Source organism: Microcebus murinus, chromosome 9, assembly GCF_040939455.1.
Source record: "Microcebus murinus isolate Inina chromosome 9, M.murinus_Inina_mat1.0, whole genome shotgun sequence".
NCBI lineage: Eukaryota > Metazoa > Chordata > Mammalia > Primates > Cheirogaleidae > Microcebus > Microcebus murinus.
Window position 1 is genome coordinate 76,577,878 of NC_134112.1, and position 22,680 is coordinate 76,600,557.

At 33.6% G+C, this 22,680-nt stretch overlaps 1 protein-coding gene across 3 annotated transcripts in view; it reads right to left on the bottom strand.

The window, feature by feature from the left end:
- Window positions 1–266: 266 nt before the first annotated feature.
- IQUB (IQ motif and ubiquitin domain containing) overlaps window positions 267–22,680 on the bottom strand; it is a 58,398-nt gene continuing 35,984 nt past the window's right edge. For all 3 annotated transcript variants that reach the window (XM_076006588.1, XM_076006589.1, XM_076006590.1), the window contains 5 exons: window positions 21,404–21,574; window positions 12,923–13,099; window positions 8,766–9,014; window positions 4,949–5,134; window positions 267–1,462 (listed from right to left, as the gene is read on the bottom strand). In XM_076006588.1, the coding sequence (XP_075862703.1) occupies window positions 1,280–1,462; window positions 4,949–5,134; window positions 8,766–9,014; window positions 12,923–13,099; window positions 21,404–21,574 (966 nt within the window). In that variant the 3' untranslated portion in view covers window positions 267–1,279. The remainder of the gene's footprint in view (window positions 1,463–4,948; window positions 5,135–8,765; window positions 9,015–12,922; window positions 13,100–21,403; window positions 21,575–22,680) is intronic.

The window sequence follows — 22,680 nt, forward strand, 5'->3', positions numbered from 1 at the left end:
TGGCATACACTTTTAATCCTAGCACTTTGGGAGGCTGAGGCAAAAGGAATCCTTGAGGCCACAAGTTCAAGACCAGCCTGAGCAAAAGTGAAACCCCATCTCTACAAAAAATAGAAAAATTAGCCAGGCCATGGCAGCATATACCTTTAGTTCCAGCTACTTGGGAGACTGAGGCAGGAAGATTGCTTGAGTCCAGGAGTGTGAGGTTGCAGTGGCTTTGATGATGCCACTGCACTCTATCCTGGGCAACAGAGCAAGACCCATTCGGCATTAAAAAAAAAAAAAAAAAAAAAGATTCCCAGAATAAAAAGAGAGTTGTAGTATAGAAGGGATGACCACCCAACAAGAGCTGTAATCTTAGGTAATACAGCCACTGACAAGAGACCAATAAGCAGATGGGAGAAGCCAGGGGAATAAATATCCCAACCTCTGTCTTTCTTTTTCAGACTTTAAATTTCCTGTCCATCCCCCTCAGTTGTACTCCAGCATCTTCCATTCCTATAAGCAAATGCTACAGTCAGCTGTTTCACCCCTACATCAATAGGGGGATTATTAAAGCTCTTTATTTGCTGGCTATTTCCTTCTCACTGCCTTGGAGAAGGGTGTTATTACAGTTTGCTTGACCAAGTTTGTTCCACCTACAGCATTTCACCATTGTCCCACAAGGAGTTTGTCTCCCATAGGGTAAAATTTCCACTGTTTACCCTGTTTTACAGCATGGAATACAGATTTTTGTTTGTTTGTTTATAAATAGTTTCAGTTGCTTTTGGGGGGACTATGAGAAGGATGGAAGGTGAAAGACAGTAAGCAGCAAAGATTCAAATCTCTATAATATAAATTCTTTTATCCTACTTATGAAGATTTTCAAGAAAGAGAATTCTATAATGTTTCCTCCCATCCATATGCTGACTTGTGTCCTATGACTACAATTTATCTAAAATAAGTAACTTGAAAGTTAAGCCTAGTCTTTATTTGGCTGTGAGATTTTAACTATAATACATTTGAACTTTTTAAAAAATTTAATCTGAAAATATGCAAAAATAAAATGTTCTCTTCGAAATATTAATTTCAGTAACAAAATTGAATTTCAATTTTGCACTAATTGCCTAGCAATAAAACATTTACATAGGGATGTTTTCTCTTTATATAACTTACACTATGAAAAATAAAACAAAATCAATAAAAAGATAAAATTCCATTTCCATAGTGTATGACCTCTGTATTACCCTACGAGCAGTGGACAAAAATTTTAATCATCAAACAAATACTCCTGGATCTTCTACAGACAAGGACTCCTGCATTCTATAACCTTAAGTGTTGTGTCTGACTGATATTTCTTTCTGATCACATCCATTTCACCATCATCAAGTATAAATGATGCCAGCGCTGGAATCTGAGAAAAATAGTTCTTAGCCAGGATATGTTTGTGCTTGATCTTGTGAATAAATGAGGGCCTGTACTCCTGCAAAGAAAAAAAAACTCAAATTCTATTAAATATCACAGATATATTTTGCCAGGTAAAAACACTGGCATGCTTGTCAGTTCTTTCAGCCCAGAATATATGTATATATATATATATTTTTTTTTTCTCACTTTATCCATCATCATTCAGGGCTCAGCTCCTATGACACTTTAACCAGGAAGCTTTCCTCAATTCTCCCTATGACCTATGTTCAAACCAATGCTAGCTCATTCTCTCTTCCGTTTATATTTAGAAGTCTGATTTTGTATAGAGTGAGATGTGTCCAACTTTCCTAGTCTTCATCCTAACTAGGGGTGGCCATGTGATGTGCTAAGCTTCTGACATATATACATGTCATTGCATAAAGCGTACAGAAAAGCTTTTAAAAGTGGTTTTTAAAAGTGGAATGACTCGCCTATCAACCACCTTTAGCCTTTTGCCAAACCTGAAATATAGATATAATGCATGAGATGACATAGCTATTATGTCACTAAGAGTGCACAAGCATGAGTGTGAAAGCCGAAGGTTAAATACAGCTGAGTAAAAGGTTAGAAGGCCTGAGTTTCTGAAAGCACTGTGCAGATGCCACACTAGCCCCAGAATGCCAACCTCTGACTTCGTATTCCATGAGAAAACTAAACCCACATTTCATTAAGTCGTTATAAATTGTCTATTATTTGCACATAAAACAATGAAGAATAATAGTCGTAACATATTTACTTTTTTCTGTCCAAGCATTTGGCACATTCAAAAGTAAATTCTGGTTAAGTTACTAAGTGCAATCTAGTCTCTTTATTAATCTTCATTGGCCCTCTTTGCAATCAAATCACAAATACAACCTGTACTTTCTCCTAAAATTTTTATCTTCTGAGAGTGAGACATTCCCTCACTAAAGATGTCTTCATAGGGTTAAATCTAAGATAAAACAAAGTCCTGAGGAAAACGAGCCAAAGGATTTGTTATTTTTTCAGAAAGTAGTATATAGGAATATCCTAGTTTCCTCTCTACAAATTTACTATGTTAAAATATTCATATTCATCCTTTGCACTAATCTAATTGCTCCATCACTTCTTAGCTCATATTTAATTCAAGAAAAACGAACACACTTCTGATGTACAGAACTTTATAGGTTTTCAAAGTACCTTTACAGAACTAAAAATTATTAAACATAAGCATATTATGGTTCATACATTCAAAGGAATAATAAGTAACTCTTTAAGAATAATATGATATGGAAAATATCCAATAACTATTGTTAAATAAAGCAAACAAACCAAGTTTCAGAGTAATTTAACATAAAATCAATGCTACAAAAAACTATATATTATGTATATACACATAGAAAGCTTCCAGAATTTCAATAAATTATACACAAGAAATAGTAGTTATCCCTGCAATGTGGAAACAGGGATTGATGAATATCAGGAGACTTTTATTTTCTATATTACACCCTTGTAATTCTTTCAGATTTTTTAAACCAATAATGTCTTGCTTTTACTACAATTAGAAATAAAATGCACTCAAAATTTTTAAAGTGTATTGATACATATAGTTACTATCTAAGTTGATTCATGCCAAAAACTATGCTGAGAGCTTTAAATAATGGTCTATTTAGTCCTCAAAGTTTCCCAATGATGAGATATTATTACCTCTTTTTTATATATGAGAAAACTAGGGCATTGAGACATTAGCACACTTTTCCAGTTTCTCCCAGGTCATAAATGCTAGAATTCAAAGCCAGGGCTGCTTTTATCCCTCTTTACTGATTCCACATTTTTAGCTCATCTTTCTAAAAATTTATAAACCAAAAAGGGCAGGTCTTAATGTCCTACAAATGGTTCATGACAGAGATAGGAAAGAACTGGACCAGTACTGTGGTTTTAAGTCCATGATTGTTCCTACTTGGGCCAATGTGCACACAAATGAGAGATCAATCTGCCTCAGAGTTCACAGAAGTCTTTTTCCATGTGTTTCCTATAACCTGGGTCATTATTGCAGGGATTCAAGATTATTTTAACTTTTGAGCATTTTTACTCCCTAAGAAAGTAAATATTTCTATGAATTAAGGAAACTCTGAAAATGCTTTAACTTGCTGCAAGATTTGCAAGATATAAATTAGTCCTTACACTGAATATTAATACCTAAAAGATTACATCAGCCCAAAACCATAAAAAAAGCAAATGTTTTTTGAGTTTGTCTGGTTGTGAACCTTAGCTCTATTTACAGAAATTTGATAAGATTGGCATCCTGAAATTAGAAATGCATGTGAATAGAACATTTAATTTGATACTGCAGAAATTTGATTAAATACACAAAGGGAGCTGTGTGGATTAATTGAAGAAGCACCGGAATATCAGCTTTGGGAATGAACTTCAATCTCATCATGGGCCCTAGATGAAATGATATTGCTTGTATTGGCTATGCTTCCAGTGATTAAATATTTATGAGGCAGCTTAGTTTACTAAATATAACATTTAACACAGCTTCAATTTTTTGCTGACCTTTCTTTCAATCCCTAGAGTGAAATTTTTCTTAGCCTGGCTTCTTAAAACTGAAAAATTACTTAAAAAGCTAAAAATTTAATCTCTTCTCTTTATATCATCTCCTCTCCCGGCCCCCCAAAAAGAAAACAGGGAATAGCACTATTCAAAATGACTATGATATTTGACGTCATTTCTTTATTTTCCCTTACCAGACAGCTTGAGTGAAATTAAAGGTGCAGTAATTTAATCAGTAGACAGCAGAGAATCAGTATCAGTTCTTAGGATCCTGGGCTCAGTGTAAAAGGAGCTCTCTAGGAATTCCTCAGGGGCCCTCAATTCTGTTCATCAAAATGTTTTACAGATTGCATCTTGTAAGTTACCGAAATTACAGTAAATGACATTTAATTTTTGCAGTGCTTTCTCCACTCCTGGTTAGTTGGAAGCAATGAAAAATAGAGCCTCGGAACTATACTCCATCAGTATGTTGCTATTGAGAACACAAAATTATGAACAAAATTTCTTTGATAATTGAATGTGCTTTTAGGTAGACTCGTGATGATTAATCAAAGGAGGACAGATTCTGGGTGCCGTAATACCCACGCAGTGGTAATATTCATTTATTCTTTCAACAAATATTTATTATATTAAGCCTCTAATCTGTGACAGACACTATTGGAGGTATTAGAGACACAGGTGCAAATAAGGTAAACAAAATCTCTGCCTTCATGGAATTTACTGTGTAATATGATTGAACTTGCTATTAGGAGGGACTAGTAGCATATTTAGGACTTGTAATGTGTTCAAACCTCTTATATTGACCTTTTACGTGCTTATTTTAGATTCCTTTTAATTTTAATCTCTGCCATATATGCCATCCACAAATTGTGTTATTGTTAATACATGAGTTCTGCATCTTCATCTGATGGAAGTATGTATGATGGCAGTCAAGTTATGTCTAATAATTTCAATGATTAAAAGAGCTTCCTAAGTTCAACTTTCTTACCTCTTCAATATTTGTTAGCTTGAGATGAGCAGCCCCTTCATCTTTGGTAAGAAGAATGCAGTTCCAGGGGGACCACTCTAAGGATTTATTCCACCTGACCATGACCAGGTCATTGAGATCGTCCCAGGCACTGAGTACTGACTGGGATGCCCAGATGTTTTCTGTCAGGTACTGAATATCTTGTAGCTGCATGTCAAAATAAGTTTAAAAAATAATGTTTTCTTATAAACATAAATGTTTTAAGATTATTAAATTATTTGAGAAAATAAATTATATTGAACATATTTTTTAAAAATAAAACATTATTTATGAGGTTTCAGTGGCACATAGTCCCCTATTTTTCGCCAAACTTCTGTTCATTCTGCCTAAACTATATTATCAATCTCACAGTCGTGACCCCATCTTTAATTCAAAGTAAGCTGTATAAATTTCTTCCAGTATGATAATTTTACCAATACCTTAATAATACCTTAATAAATATATGATATTAAATAATTTTCCAAAATTCATTAGTAACTATCATCTTATTTTCAGGGCCAGTATAGGGATCTTTTAAAAGTTTTTACTGCCATTTTACAATGAAAAAGCTGAGGTTTAATAAAGATTAATTAACTCACTGTTAATTAAAATATTTTATTGTTTTAATTTAAAAGGGGGGAAATGAAATAACTGTTTAAAACTTTTTAAAATTTAAACTATATTTGCAAAACTTACAGAATGACTTTTCATGAGGTCTGCATATATAAATTTAGAATTATCAGAGAGGGGCAATCTTTACAAAGTATAAGCATAGAAAAAAAGAACCATTGTTGTGAAAGGTTTGCGTGAGAGAGCAGAAGTCTTTTCTATAAAACCAGTGGACAAAAACCTAAACAACTTACTAAAGTAAAAAAAACAAACAAAAAAATCTTGTCACCATCAGCTACTACACTATTTCATAAATGGATAATTCAAAATATTAAACTCAACTAATGAAATTTAGCTATTACTTAATGTTACAAAAGATGATACTATAACAGCTGCTATAGAAAAAGGAATCTACAGAATTTTAAAATGTAATGTTTCATATATTTTTGCTTATATTCAAAATATGTGCCTGGTTTACATTTTTGTTTTTAATTTAGTTGCATCAATTCTATGAATAATTTCAAAATTGCATCAAAGAGAATGAAGTATTTATTTGCATGTGAATGTCAAATATGTACGTCGTTAAGTGTGGTTGGCAGCCTTTAAGAGTCGCCTACTGCCTACCTTTCAAATAGTCATTGTTCCTGAAATTGTTGTAATAAGAGAAGAATACTCTTGTCTATTATATTAGGCATATGTGTATGGATTACAGATAAACTGTCTCATAAAACATTCAAATATCGTCTCTAAGCAGATCTTTTTATATATCTTGGCTTTCTTTTTTTTACATGTCATCATGTTCAAATTCAGTATATGCTAATCTTTGCTATTGCCTATGAACTTTACTATTTCATGAGAAAGTTTATGTTTTCCATTTATGCCCAACAATATTACTAAAATAAATATTAATTAAAATGATACCATTAAAAGGGGGAAAAGCTATTGGACATTCATATTTGTCTGCTAACCCTAGATATTGGAAAAGTAAGACAGGGGAGACCAAAACCCTACACAGGTACAATATTCAAATTAATTCACACCTAACAGAGACTATCTTATCTGCAAAGTGATAATGCTCCCTAGAACTTTTTATTCAATATGTGTGATGATTAATTTTATGCATCAACTTGACTGGTCCATGGGGTGCCCAGAGATTTGGTTAAACAGTACCTGGGTTTTTCTAAGACAGTATTTTTGGATGCGATTAACATTTAAATCAGTAAGCTGAATAAATCAGATGGCCCTTCATATGTGGGTGGGCCTTATCCAATTGGTTGAAGGCCTGAATAGAACAAAAGTTTAACACACACACACACCAGTAAGGAAAAATTTGCTTGCCTTTCTGATGATCTTATAACTGAGATTGGCTCTTCCTGATTTTATAGCAGCCTCTAGGACTTGAACTGGGACATTAGCTCTTTAGATTTTGGACTTGCCAGTCTCCATAATTGTGGGAGCCAATTCTTTGTAGTTATATATACATGATATCCTATTAGTGGTGTTTCTCTGGAGAACACTGACTAATGCAATATGAAATATTGAGGTGACACTTGTATGTGAGTTAAAGTCCTAATGAGTCTAAGATTCCTAGCAAGGAAATATACATTTGTCATGTTAATAATTCTTGAAGAAAAGCATAAAAGAATTTAAACTCTGAAATAAACATCAGTTTTATTAATAAAATATTCTTTCTATTGGAAAAAATATGTAATCATTTCAATCTGTGTTTTTCAAACTGTGGGTTGCTACCTCTTAAGTAACACCAAACTTTTCCAAGTAGATATTAGAATGAGTAAATTTGGACTGAATAGAAAATATCAGAACGTATATATAGTGAAACCTTCAGGAAATTTTTGCTTCTGAGGAAGAATAGCATGTGTTTACATGTATAGACTCTAGGAACCAGAATTCCTAGGTTTGAATCCCAACAGTGATACTTATTAGTGCTAATTTGAGCAAGTTAGTTAACCTCTTGGTGCTTCAATTTTCTCATCTGCTGAATGGAAATAGTATCTATTTTGATAGAATTGTTGCATTGATTAAATCAATAAAACATGTAGAGCCATGTTAGCACTATCTGAGTGTTTAGCTATTATTATTATTATTATTATTATCATTATCATGCAAGGCTGTGCTAGGTTATAACAAAAATACATTTTTACTATCGATTATGATTTAAAAGTTTGAAAGCTATTGATTCAGAAGAATTTTTTAACAAAGCACACTATGTTTGGAATCTTTTTTTAAGTCTCTAAAATTTTTATTCATAAGAGTGCCTATTTTCATATTTGATATTAAATATAATTTAAATTAATAACTTTACAGAAAATTTGACCTTTTTGACAGTCTGTGAATACAAATATCATTATTGGGATCAACCTTGCTCTATGAGTTACTTTTATCAATAAATTGCTAATGTTAGGCAAAGTCCTATCAACAATAAGTAAGACCTTTTCTTTTCTCTCCCCCATACGTAAGTCCAAACAGTGTCAGGAATTAGATTTTATGTTGTAGAGACAAAGACTCTCCTCTGGCCTAAACAACCCAAGAGAAATCATGGAAGAACCAAGGAGACCAAAGTAATGGTTAAGGTAGGAATTCAGGAGAGAGTCCATGATCTCACAGGCCCCAGCCTCTCTCAGCTTGGAGGTGCTCTTATAACAGGCAGATTACTGACAGGGTCAATGATCCAATGCAATGGTTCTTTCAAAAGAACTCTGGACTCAGAACTTTTCAGTGATGGGTTATGGATATTATGATGCTAATAATTTAAGTAGACAAGTATCCATCTACTCAAAGCCCTTCCCTAAGGTACTTTTTACTTTCTATGAACCTTAGTTTTTACCTTTCATATTATTTACCATCATAGTCATATTCAATAACACTAATTATTACTGTTATCCATAAACACTAACATGTGCATATGCAACATCAATTTCTGGAAAAGCATTTATTCATTCATTCAATAAATATTGAGGACCTATATGAACTTGGCACTGTATTAGGTTATAGAGACATAATGGTGAGCAAGAGGAGAAAATAGGCATAGCCCTGCAGTCATAGAGCATACTGTCTAGCAGAACAGACAGTTATTAAACAATCACACACACACAAACATACATAAGATTGCAAGACAGCCTCCTAGACAGAGGCAAATTTCAGCCTTGTTGGCACCCCTTAGTAACCATACCTGCATCAAGAAAGCAATTTTAGAATCATCTTCATAATCAGCTTCTGAATAGTAGAGCCGTTGAAGTAAACATTTGTACTTCAAAAATGATTCTCGTTGTTTAGCCTCATTCTCAAGGCTAGTGCAGCGACGGCACCGGTACACACGGTATGAGGTGGATGACACAGCAAACTCCGTAGAAGGCAAATATTGCTGACACCCATAGCAAAAGTAAATCTTCCTATAAAACTTCAATGGGTCTTGAGGGATCTAAATAGTAAAAAAAAAAAAAAAAGAAGAAGAAGAAGAAGAAGGAAAGAAAGAAAGAAAAGTATAAAAGCCAGGCCAAATACTTTATTAACCAACTGAATCATTGAGACCTAACTTATCTTAGAATGTGATAGAGTTGGTTAATTTTTAAAGTGATATTTTCCCCTTAACCTCCTAGTCTATACAAAATTTAAATTTCAAGCAATATCCATTTACCCTGCCAAATATTAAAAATCTGTTATTCATCAACCCTTAGACATATGTGATAAAAATCACTTAAAAAATGACCGAAAAAAATTAGCAAACAGAGGCTTTTAGCACTTATTTTTAAGAAGAGTTTCGATTTATTTTTGCTGTTACAATAATTATTCCTATGGGCAATAGTTAGATTCACATATAAATAAGATCCCACTAAACCAATTATTTTTCTTATTTCATTTATCTTAAAAATAAACTTAAAATAGTTCAATGGTCAATTTTCAAACTTTGAAACTCTGCATCTAAAGCAGTGGGCAGGAAGTAATTCTACCATAGAAGCATCGATCCAGTGATTCTTTATGGGTTAAAGTACCATAAATGAAGGGATGACTGCATGAATGGTGAACATTTTCAACACAAACTGAATAATGGCTTATATAAGCCAGTCTTTCCTAATTTATGATGCATTAGTATTTCTGGCCTCCATGATAGAAAAGATCAAGTAGCAACAGAGTTGGCATTTGATACATAAAACTTTCAAAGATATTTTTTATAAAGAAGGAAATGGGCATCAATATCCTGTATTATTTTTTCTCTTACTCAAGGTGGATTTGAAATATTTACCATTATAATCCCTTCTTATGTTTTTGTTCTGAATCTCTGTTACCTTTCTGCACCTTCCCCCTACACTGCTTTACTTTTCCTAAATACTCTATCTTCCCAAAAGGTAGTCTTTTTTGAAGACTTCATTGTTCCATGCCTTATAATTGGGGAGATAAGACAGTATGTAAATTTAAAAGGTAGTCAGTTCTACTGGAGAAAACAAAAGTGATCTACAGATATGATCAAAGAACTAGAAGGCAGCCGGGCGCGGTGGCTCACGCCTGTAATCCTAGCTCTTGGGAGGCCGAGGCGGGCGGATTGCTCAAGGTCAGGAGTTCAAAACCAGCCTGAGCAAGAGCGAGACCCCGTCTCTACTATAAATAGAAAGAAATTAATTGGCTAACTGAAAAATATATATAAAAAAAAATTAGCCGGGCATGGTGGCACATGCCTGTAGTCCCAGCTACTCGGGAGGCTGAGGCAGAAGGATCGCTCCAGCCCAGGAGTTTGAGGTTGCTGTGAGCTAGGCTGACGCCACGGCACTCACTCTAGCCTGGGCAACAAAGTGAGACTCTGTCTCAAAAAAAAAAAAAAAAAAGAACTAGAAGGCAACTTCTCTGAGTTTTCTTATTCTGAGATCACACATTTAATTTAACTGGAATAATTATTTTATCTTCCTGCCTTCTAGGCACTAAACTGGACAAATATGAGTCAACTTCATAAAAACTAGTTAGTACAACTTTCCCTTATAAGGGAAAGTTGGATAGACTTATAAGGGAAAGATGGATAGACTATTATAAAGCCATGCAAAGATATTCTCTACCCATCTGAAATTGTGCAAGAAAGAAAATCACCTATCCCCATTATGAGTATGATGGCAAAGGGCTCCATTTAAGCTATGGAATTTAACTCTAAAGAATTCTTCAGAGAACATTGAGTGCTTTGTCCGGGCTCACTCCCAGAAAGCCGGCCGGGTGGGGTGGGTAGTGGTGTTCCTTCAAGTTCTTTTCCCATTATGCAAACCAAAAATGTGCAAATGAGGCATTCCTTTTTAAAGTCAGTAACATTATTTTTTTTAACATAGTATGTATTTTTGGATATTAAAGGGTATATCCCTACCCAAAATAGAAGGAGTAAAGGATAATCTATGGATTTGTCCTGGATACAAGAAAATAGTCTTAAATCCTTTGTTTTAATTAATACATTGCTTATATATTGCAGGTGGGGATTCAACATGGTTCAGCCAGTTTGGAAAAAAGTTTTGCAGTCTCTTATAAAGATAAACATGCATATACCATGTGATCCAACAAAGCTACTTTTTAGTTATTTACCCCAAAACAATCAATTTACTCAAAAACTCATATCAAGTATTTATAGTGACTTTATTAATAAAACCCCAAACTCTAAACAACCCAAATATCCTACAACTGTGAAAGGATTAAAAAAAAATTCCTGTATATACAGACTGTAAGAATATTGCTCAGCTATAACAACAAACTACCGATACATTCAAAAACATGGGTGAATCTCAATTGAAATTCACCACGTGAAAGAAGTAAGTCCCAAAAAACTACATATAGTATTATTCAACTTATATGACATTCTGAAATAGATAAAACTATAAAAGTAATATGTGAATCAGTTTTTTCCAAGGATTTGAAACAACATGAAGGGTGACAGGACTATTTTTTGTCTTCACTGTGCTGTTGGTTACATGACTGTATGCAGTTTTCAAAACTCACCAGAAAGAGTGAATTCTACCAAAGGTAAATTTAAAAAGTAAATAAAATGGTAGAACATTATATAAAAGTGTAGAATATAAAATTCTATTATATTACTCCAAATATATATAAACTGAGTAAGTCCACAGAGAACTAGAACTAGACTTATGTTATATTTTAATTTTTTTGCAATACAATTAAAATTTTTTTTTTTTTTTTTTTTTTTTTTTTTTTGAGACAGAGTCTCACTTTGTTGTCCAGGCTAGAGTGAGTGCCGTGGCGTCAGCCTAGCTCACAGCAACCTCAAACTCCTGGGCTTGAGTGATCCTTCTGCCTCAGCCTCCCGAGTAGCTGGGACTACAGGCATGCGCCACCATGCCCGGCTAATTTTTTTTTTTTTTATATATGTATCAGTTGGCCAATTAATTTCTTTCTATTTATAGTAAGAGACGGGGTCTCGCTCTTGCTCAGGCTGGTTTTGAACTCCTGACCTTGAGCAATCCGCCCGCCTCGGCCTCCCAAGAGCTAGGATTACAGGCGTGAACAATTAAAATTTTTTAAATCAATTAAAAGGAAAAATATAAAAATTAGATAATTTTTATTCTTCTAGAAGTTTTGACTAAATATTGAGATTTTGCTTGATCAAAAAAGCTAATAATTTTTAGTCATCTTCTTAAATAAATTTAGCTAAAAATAATCATTGAAATAAACACTATTTATAATTATTTGACATCCCCCAAAATTTTACTGGAAGTGTTTTAAATATTACTGCAGAGCAAGAAGGCAATGAGGAATTTGTCTTGGCTTTAGATAAAGAGCAGAAGCCTGGAGTTGGAAAAGATAATTTAATTTAAATACATGTTACATTGGAAGTTCTTTCAGGATATCCATATGGATATGACTGGTAATAAGTATAACTGTGTGATAAGTATTATAAAGAACACAAGGTGTAACATGGAATCTCAAAAATAAAGACTCAAATCCTCTCTGAGGCCTCATGAAGATGAGGACCTGAGAGTTGAGTCTTAAATAAATAGGAACTGGCTGGGTAAAATACGGGATGGCATACCAGGAAGAAGCAACAGTATCTGCAACAGAATGGAGGTATCAGAGATCATGATGCATTCAACATATTCAATTGGAAAGTTGGTGCAGAGATCAGGAAAGAATTAAAAGCTGGAAATACAGGCACAGAATAAGTTACACACATAAGTTTAGTTTATTGACACACAAAATAATCATTCAAAAGAGATTTCACCAATGAGATGGTCTTCCACATGGATTCCAAGTAAAGTGTTAAAGCAAAATTTGAATATACTTATATTTGCTATATCACATTTTAGGATTTTGAAAAAGTAACAAATGATGATTAAAAAAGTAGAATACCTTAATGTATCTTGCAACTTCAGGATTAAACAGAGGTGTTTTGATATAATGTAAAAAGAGTGTTGCAATTCTTTTTCTGAGTCCTTCAAGGTTATGATGTTTGACTCCTCTCATCATAAGATCAACTTCTCTGTCAATCAATTCTAGAATATCCTGAGTCAGTTTACATTCATGTTCCTACATAAAACACAAGAATGCTCAGTATAAAATTTTCAAATTAACTGTTTGTTTTTGAAATTACCATCCAAAAAAACCAAAAACTATAATATAAAAAAATGAAACATTGCTAACAGGAATATAAATTGGTAAAACTAATTTGGAAAAAAAAATTGTCATTATCTAATAGTAGAGTTGAAAATATCCATAATCTATGACCCAGCCATTCTACTCTCATGTGAGAAATGTACACATAGAGCTCTATTGTTCACATTAGTAAAAAATTAGAAACAACCAAATATCCATAAAGAAATTGATTATATAAATAATTATTGTTTACTCATACAATGGAATATTATCTAATATATGGAAAGGAATTAACTATAGCTATATACAATAACAAGCTTAAATCTTACAAATTAATTTTTGACTAAATAAGCAAGGCACAAAAGAATACATATGGTATAATTTCATTAAATTAAAAAATTAGCAACACTAAACCATATTATTTAGAGATATATACAGAGGTGGTAAAAACTATGAAGAAAAATCAAAGAAATGACTACCATGAAAGTCAGTATGGTAGTTACTTGTTGGAGACAAGAGGAGGGATTATGATTAGAAGGGGAAGGGAGACCTGGAAGTTGGTAATATCCTGTCTAATACTACCTAAACTGTACATATACATTGTATTCATTCTTCTACATGTTTATTATAGCTCACAATAATTTTTAATAAAGTAATAAAAATAAGTATGTTTGAATGAGACAGTTGCAAGTAAAAGGTAAGTGGTTAATGTACAAGTATTTATAAGTAGTATTATAAAACACAAGTAAGTTCCCCTAACTAACCAAAGGAAAACTAGAAGATATACATTTGAATGAAGGAGTCAGAAAGTAAAGTCAGTCAGATCATCCAGACAGAAAATCAACAAAGAAACATTGGACTTAATCTGTACTATAGCCCAAATGGACCTAATAGATATTTACAGAATGTTTTATCCAACAGGTGAAGAATTCACGTTCTTTTCCTCAGCTCATGGATAATTCTCAAGGACATACCATATGTTAGGAAACAAAACAAGTCCTCAAAAATCCAAAAAGAAAAATTAAAATCATTCCAAGTATTTTCTCTGACCACTATGGAATAAAATTTGTAATCAATAATAAGAGAAACACTGGAAAATATACAAACACATACAAATTAAACCATATGCCCCTGAATGACCAATGAGTCAATAAAGAGATCAAGAAGGAAATTTAAAAATTTCTTGAGACAAGTGCAAACAAAAACACAACATATCAAAATCTATGGGATATAGCAAAAGAAGAAATAATAGGAAAGTTTATAACAAAAAGGGCTTACATCAAAAATGTTGAAAAGCTTTAAATAAACAACTTAATGATACATCTGAAAGAACTGGAAAAACAACAGCAAGCCAACCCCAAAATTAGTAGAAGAAAAGAAATTATAAAGATGAGAGCAGACAAATAAAGCCAAAAAATACAAAGATCAAAGGAAAAAAAGTTGTTTTGTTCAAGAAGATAAACAGAATTGACACACCTTTAGCCAGACTAAAAAAAAAAAGAGAAAATCCAAATAATTAAAATCAGAGATGAAAAAAGAGACATTAGAACTGATAATGCAGAAATCCAAAGAATCATTAGAGATACTATGAGAAACTATATGCCAATAAGGTGGAAAACCTAGAAGAAATGAATAAATTCCTAGTATACGTATAACTGACCAAGATTGAAATAGGAAGAAATCCAAAACTTGAATAAATCAATAACAAGTAATGAGATAAAAGCAGTAATAAAAAAGTCTCCTATCTAAGAAAAGCTCAGAACTCGATGGCTTCACTGCTGAATTTTATCAAGCATTCAAAGAAGAATTAATACCAATTCTACTTCAACTATTCCAAAAAATCTAGGAGGAGAGGATACTCCAAAACTCATTCTATGAGAACTGTATCACCATGATGCCAAAACCAGACAAAAACATAGTAAAAAAGGAAAACTACAGGCTTATATCTCTGATAAACATAGATGTAAAAATCCTCAACAATACACTAAAGCAAACCAAGTTCAAGAAGACATTAAAAAGATTATTCATCATGACCCACTGGGATTCATCCCAAGGATGCAAAGATGGTTCAACATATGCAAATCAACCAATGTGATACATCACAGCAATAGAATGAAGGAAAAAAATCGTATGATCATTTCAATTGTTACTGAATAAGCATTCGATAAAATTCAACATTTCTTCATGATAAAAACTTTCAAAAACTGGGTATAGGAGGGCAGGGGCAATATTTGTACCCCTAACAATATTTGTACCTCCACAATATGATGAAATAAAAAAAATAAAAATAAAACTGGGTATAGAAGTAACTTACCTCAACATGATAAAAGCCATATATGACAAACCCACAGCAAGTGTGTCGTACTGAATGGGGAAAAGTTGAAAGCCTTTCCTCTAAGATCTAAAACAAGGCAAGGTTCCCCATTTCTACCGCTATTATTCAAAATAGTACTAGAAGTTCTATCTAGAACAATCAGACAGGAGAAACAAATAAAGGACATCCAAATTGGAAAGAAAGAAATCAAAATATCCTTGTTTACAGAAGAGATGATCTTATATCTAGAGAAATCAAAAGACTCCACAAAAAACGATTAGAACTGATAAACAAATTCAGTTGAGTTGCAGGATACAAAATCAACATACAAAAATCAGTAGCATTTCTATATGCCAACAGTAAACAAGCTGAAAAAGAAACCAAGAAAGCAATCCCATTTACAATAGCTACAAATAAAACAAAATGCCTAGGAATAAATTTAACCAAAGAGTAAAAGATGTCTATCACAAGAACTATAAAATATTGATGTAAGAAATTGGAGAGGACACACAAAAAAATGGAAAGATATTTCATGCTCATGGATTGGAAGAATTAGTATTGTTAAAATGTCCTTACTACCCAAAGCTATCTACAGATTCAATGCAATCCCCATCAAAATACCAATGATATGCTTCAAACAGAAAAGTAATCCTAAAATTTATATGGAACCACAAAAGACCCAGAAAAGCCAAAGCCATAGTGAGCAAAATGAACAAAACTGGAAGAATCACATTACCTGACTTCAAATTATGCTACGGAGCTGTAGTAACCAAAATGGCATCATACTGGCATAAAAAAATAGACATATAGACCAATAGAACAAAATAGAGAACCCAGAAATAAATCCACACATCTGTAGTGAACTCATCTTCTAAGAGGGTGCCAAGAACATGCATTGTGGAAAGGACAGTCTCTTCAATAAATGGTGCTGGGAAAACTGGATATCCGTAGGCAGAAGAATGAAATTAGATCCTTATCTCTACTATATACAAAAATCGAATCAAATAGATTAAAGACTTAAATCTAAGGCATGAAACTACTAAAAGAAAACTTGAGTAAATGCTTCAGGACTTTGGTCTGGCCAAGGATTTCTTGAGTGATAACACCAAAGCACAGGCAACCAAATCAATATTGGACAAGTGGGATCACATCAAGCTAAAAAGCTTCTGCACAGCGAAGGAATCAACAAAGGAAAGACACAACCCACAGAATGGAGAAAATATTTGCAAATTACCCCTCTGACAAGGGACTAATAACTAGAATGTATAAGAAGTGCTAACAACACAAGAGGAAAAAAATCAAATAATCTGATTAAACAATGGGCAAAGGATCTGAATAGACATTTCTGAAAAGAAGACATACAACTGGCCAACAGATATATGAAAACAAATGCTCAACATCAGAGAAATGCAAATCAAAACTGCAATGAGATATCATCTCACCCCTGTTAAAATGGCTTTTATCAAAAAGACAGGCAATAAGGATTGCTAGTGAGGATGTAGAGAAAGGGGAACCTTCATACACTGTTGATGAGAATGTAAATTAGTGCAACCACTATGAAGATCAGTATGGAGGTTCCTCAAAAAACTGAAAATAGAACCACATGACCCAGCAATCCCCCTGCTGAGTCTATATCCAAAGGAGGGGAAATCATTACATCAAAAAGATATCTGTACTCTCATGTCTATTGCAGCACTATTCACAATAGCCAAGATTTGGAATCACCTCAGTGTCCATCAAGATAAAAGGATAAAGAAATTGTGCTACATATACACAAAGGAATATTATATCGCCACAAAAAACAATGAAATTCTACCATTTGCAACAACACGGAACTGGAAAACATATGTTAAGTGAAATAAGCCAAGCACAGAAAGACAAATCTTGCATGTTCTCACTGATATATGGGAGGTAAATATTAAAAATAATTGATCTCTTGGAGACACAGAGTAGACTTATGGTAAGGTTACCAAAGGATGGGAAGGGTAGTGGGGAGGGGTGGATAAAGTGGGGATGGTTAATGGGTACAAAATTATAGTTAGGTAGTTTTAATGAATAATATTTTATAACCCGACAAAGTGGCTATAATCAATAATAAATCAGGATATACTTTAAAATAACTAAAAGAATGGAATTAGAGTGTTCCTAACAGGAAGAAATGATAAATGGATATCCCAATTACCCTCATTTGATTAACTCACATTGTATGCCTGTATCAAAATATCACATGTACCCTACAAATATATATAATTGTGAAAATAATAATTAAAATAATTAATAAATTGATAATTAAAAATAAATAAGAAAGTAAAGTCAGTAACTATAAAATGTCACTCTTCTGTACTTTTTGATACGTAGTTGGTAAAGCTAATTTAAGAGTCTGCATCAATAGTCCTTGACCACAGTGGCACTTTAGAAGAAACTAAGGGAGATTTTAAAAGATTTTAATATTGCCCTCACAGTTAAAGATCTAATTTAACTGCTCTGAAATGGGGCCTAGAAATCATTTTCATTTATTCTATATTCATTCATGTTCTCTCAAGGTCTCCAGGAGATTCTAATGTGCAGTGAGGTTTAAGATTCACTGGTCTATAATATTGTCATCAAAATAACACCTATTAATTATTGAGAGCCCCTTATTTATAAGGCAGTGAAATATATATAAGTTTATATGCTTTTACATGTATAAAATACATGTAAATAGATATGCACACATCTATATATATTCTCAAAGCAACTAATTTTACAAATGACAAAACTGATTGTCAGAAATATTAAATAACATATTTAAAGTTATGTAGCCATAAATGAATATAATCAGAATTTGAGTCATGCTTAAAGACTCTAATCTTATATCAAAATATTATTAAATGTACATATGAATATTTCACATTAAACACATTAATATATGCATGATTTATCTTTTATGAAACTATCCTTTCACCTTTAAAATTAACTAGCTACTACTGGACCTAATTATGTCAGGTAATAGGATTTCTACTGTATTCTCTTCATCTTTTTACTGCCTTCTATAAATATCATGCTTATTTCTTACCTCTGAACCTATTGCTTCTTTCTACCTATTGCTTCTTTCTCTCTACCTAACTATCTCTATCTTCCGATGCTGGTTACTACACAAACATCTTTGAAAAGCTAGTCCAGAACAAAGGCAGTCAATGTCTCTGCTTTCAAGATGGGTAGAAATGAAAATTACCTATGATTTGTCTCCCAAGACAAGAACCATTTACTCAACTACCTAATGTGTTTTATTAATAAGAATTTTGTGCGTCTTGGAGAACAGGCACACAATGTTAACAGAATAGGAGTTCATTGTATTTAGGGAACAAAGAACCTATGTGGGGTATCCAAAAGTTATGCTTGCAAAATTCTCAGGTTTGCAATCATGCAGTCACTTAGATGGACCTATATATGGATTACATTTTTCAGTTGTTATTTATAGTGAACCACTTACTATCAATAGGTTATCTATACCTATATGCTCTGGCACTTTGGTCATATTGATGACCAAAACAGACTGATCATGCAGTTATCCAATCCCTTGCTTATGTATAAACTTTAGTTAACACAGATGATCATTCAGAAACAATCTATATCTCTGTGCCATACTGAAGAGAGCATGTCAAATATCTTATTAAACTTGAGAAGTCAAAAGCATAGCTCAGAAACCAAATATGTTAGCTGAATTGCCCATTTAATGTATTTATATTAGCATAATATATACCCAATATTCCATGCAATTTGAGTTATAAAATGCAAGAATTATACCAATGGTTTTAATGTTACCAGGTTTCCTCTTTTAATATAAAGAGCATATCCATTGCAGTAAATGCTGTGATGTGCTTCCCAGATTACCCTCACTTCAGCACTGAAGCACCCTGTCTCCCAGATGCAGCTTGTAGCAGCTGACAACTCTTAGCTGAGGCTCTCTCTGGGTCTGCCCTCTGCTGAAGAGAGCCATCTTGGCTGAACATAGCTACCATGAGCTATAAACACTGTTGAAAGATCATGCTTTCTTCTCAGGGACATCCCGAGTCAAATGACTCATCATTGTGAGAGTATAAAGGCCCAGGATCCTATGAAAGCCTGGGGTGTGCAGAAAAAACAATAAATGAAATCCTGGCCCATATCCAGCTCACAAATGATCTAGTGGGTTCACAGAACCACCCAGAACTCATTTCCCTAATCTTTAAATCTACAATTGAAATAGAATAATTAATAGTTGGTATAGCCTCCCTACCCTTGATTTTTTGAAATGTTGGGTAAGAGCTAATGTGATGGGGAAGACCACATGGAAGCCCCTGAAACTGCCCTACCCTGGGAACAAAGGGAGTGAAAGTAGAAATGGCTCCACTTACTACTTGGGGAATTATTTTTGGTCATGTTAAAAGATTCTGGATTTTTTTAGCAGTTTAAATTTTTCATTTTTAATTATTATGGGCACATAATAGTGTCCTTGCAACTCTGGACTCTTCAAGTTTAGAGGTCCTATTTCTTGGAGGGAAAATGCTTCTTGCAGAGGATGTAGCATGAATCTTATTAAACTCTGAGCTACAGCTCATGCCCAGGCTCTTCAGGCCAAGAGACCTAGGGAAGGAAAGTGTCACCAGACTTATAGATCCTGATCTTCAAAAGGCAGTGGTGCTGTTATTAGCTAATCGAGACAGAGAAGGATATGTTTGACACCCTGATAATGGTCATTTCTTGATATACTTTTGCCTGATTTTGACAGGAAATGGAAGTCTAGTAGCTTCACTTGTGATCTAGACCTCTCAAGGTGTGAATCACCCCAACAGGTGGGCCACCTAGATCAGTTGAGGTGCTGCTAGTTGAGGGTGAAGAAAGTCTAAAATGGATAGTAGAGAAAAGAGACAATGAGTATCTGTTGTGGCCTAAAAGCCAATGACTACAATAGGGGCTGTAGCTTTTCTTATTAACTTTGCTCCCAAAATTTCTCCAGGAAAAGAAGGGCCTATTCAGATTAAGAGGAGCCACTCTTAAAACTTATAACATGAAGCAAGTAGATCCAAGCAGCAGTATGTGTGGTATATGCTGTAGCCAGACCTGAAGCACTTATTCTCCCCCTCCTGGTAAATTGTTGGATGACAACTCTGAAATAAGTCTCTTTCTGAGAACTGCTCTCTGATGAAGAAAGATATCTCATCTGATGAAGAAAGATATCTCGTCTCATGAAGAAAGATATCTCATCCAAAATCACATCCCACATCCAATAAACAGTCAATGTGGGAGCAAAAAGTCAGGACAACTCTGGAGGGACTTCCCAGTTTCAGAATTCCCAGTGACACTGGCTGATGTCATTGCTGAGACTCCACCACATTTTAATTTTTCCATCTGCCCAATCTAGCCATCTCTCTCCCCTCACAGGAGCTATCCTGATCACACTCTCTGATAAACTTCCGAAATACAAATCTCGTCTCAGAGTCTGTTTCTTGGGAAAACTTGACCTGTGACATCCACTAACTTTGTTTTCATTAAAAGGAGGATTAAAAACACAGAAAATCAATAATTGATAAGAAAAAAAGATAAAAATACACTGGTATTGCTTTAAAACTGATAAAAATAAATTTGTCTTTAAAAATGTCAAAGTATGTAGATGGTAATTGCTGTTTCATTGAACTAAGTATTAATTTCATGCTATATATTTGGCATACATTTGCATTTATTGCATAAAGATATACTTACATTTAGAATATTCATTATGCTATATGTACATTATGTATCATAGTATATGTTTTGAGAACTTTTAGATAAATATTAATGTATAAACCACATACTTCTCAACTTATAACAAAATAATACTTAATGCAAAACTTTCCTTTAGTATTCCATTAAATTTTTTTATTAATAGTGGACTCTATCCCCAAACTAAGAGAAAGTTAACATACCTTCACAGTGTGTTTAAGAGTTAAGAGTACATCCAGCCTCTCATCTTGAGAGATATTTTTCAGGATAATGCATTTATAGATGGATTGTAGTTCCCTGGCTCTGATGGTGAACTGTGTATCCATCTCAATTATTTTGCCATCATCTCTTCTCCACGTCTTCGGAGCTGAACACTTAAAAATCATATGTTTATAATTATCAGCTAATTAAAGGCTAAAAAATAGCAATTTTGTTTCTTCTACTAAAAGTTTAACTTAATATAATGTACTTTATGACTAAAAGTATCACTAAAACTTAAGAAAATTAATTGATGAATTTGTAGACCAGGCAAGGGAAAGCATTTTAGAAAAAGAAAACCTATGAGAGAGAGAGAGAGCTATTCAGCCTATAGAAGTGCAAACACACAAGATTCAAGATTTACTACTAATTTATATGTTGAATAGCTTGATGGATATATGGACTTACTCATTAACCCTATGAGGGGAAAAGCATGCCAATTGGAATGCTGAAAATAAGTTGATTGGTTCAATTATATTGAGTGGACATAAGTGTGTCTTGATCATGCCTTGCCACTTAAAGGCAACTTCTATGAAGCAATTGTAACAATCCTCAAATTATTTAGACTCAAGGATATATCAAAAAAGGGACTCTGTAAGTTATGGTTTGGTGTCATATAAAAAATAAATCTATAACAAGTTCAAAATTCTTCACAAAGCAGATAATGTCCATAGTGATACAACCATATTGCTATCACAGCAGTGCTATGGTCCCTGCCTCCCTGACACTGGCTAAGATTCTTACTCCCTGTTTCCAGATCTAGCTTGGTGCCTTCTAGTCTAGCCCACCTCCAGAATAAAGGGCCAAAGATAGAGTTCACTTACCCTGAAGTTCATCTGAAGACTTCCAGGTTAAGAATTCAGAGACTAGAGACAGGAGATAAACTGAGTCCTTTACAGACTCAGAGTAACCAGGATAATCTTTAATGCTGGTACTTCTATGCTTGCCACTGGTTATGTTCCCTCCTATCAAGACTTTTAGAGAAGATGCATTCACCTAGAATTTTCACAGTGAGAACTTGCTGCCTGTCTGCTCTTCTACTTTATGGTATAAAGCTGCTCAGTTTCTTCACCTGATTATAATTTTTCAGAAACAAGGCTATGTCGATCACTCTTGTTAGCTGTTCAAATGTTGGATGTTTTTGTAGGCTAATTGGTAATTGTTTTGAGGTCCATATAGTGCAATATATACCATGCTTCCAACCATTTAAATCTTAGATATG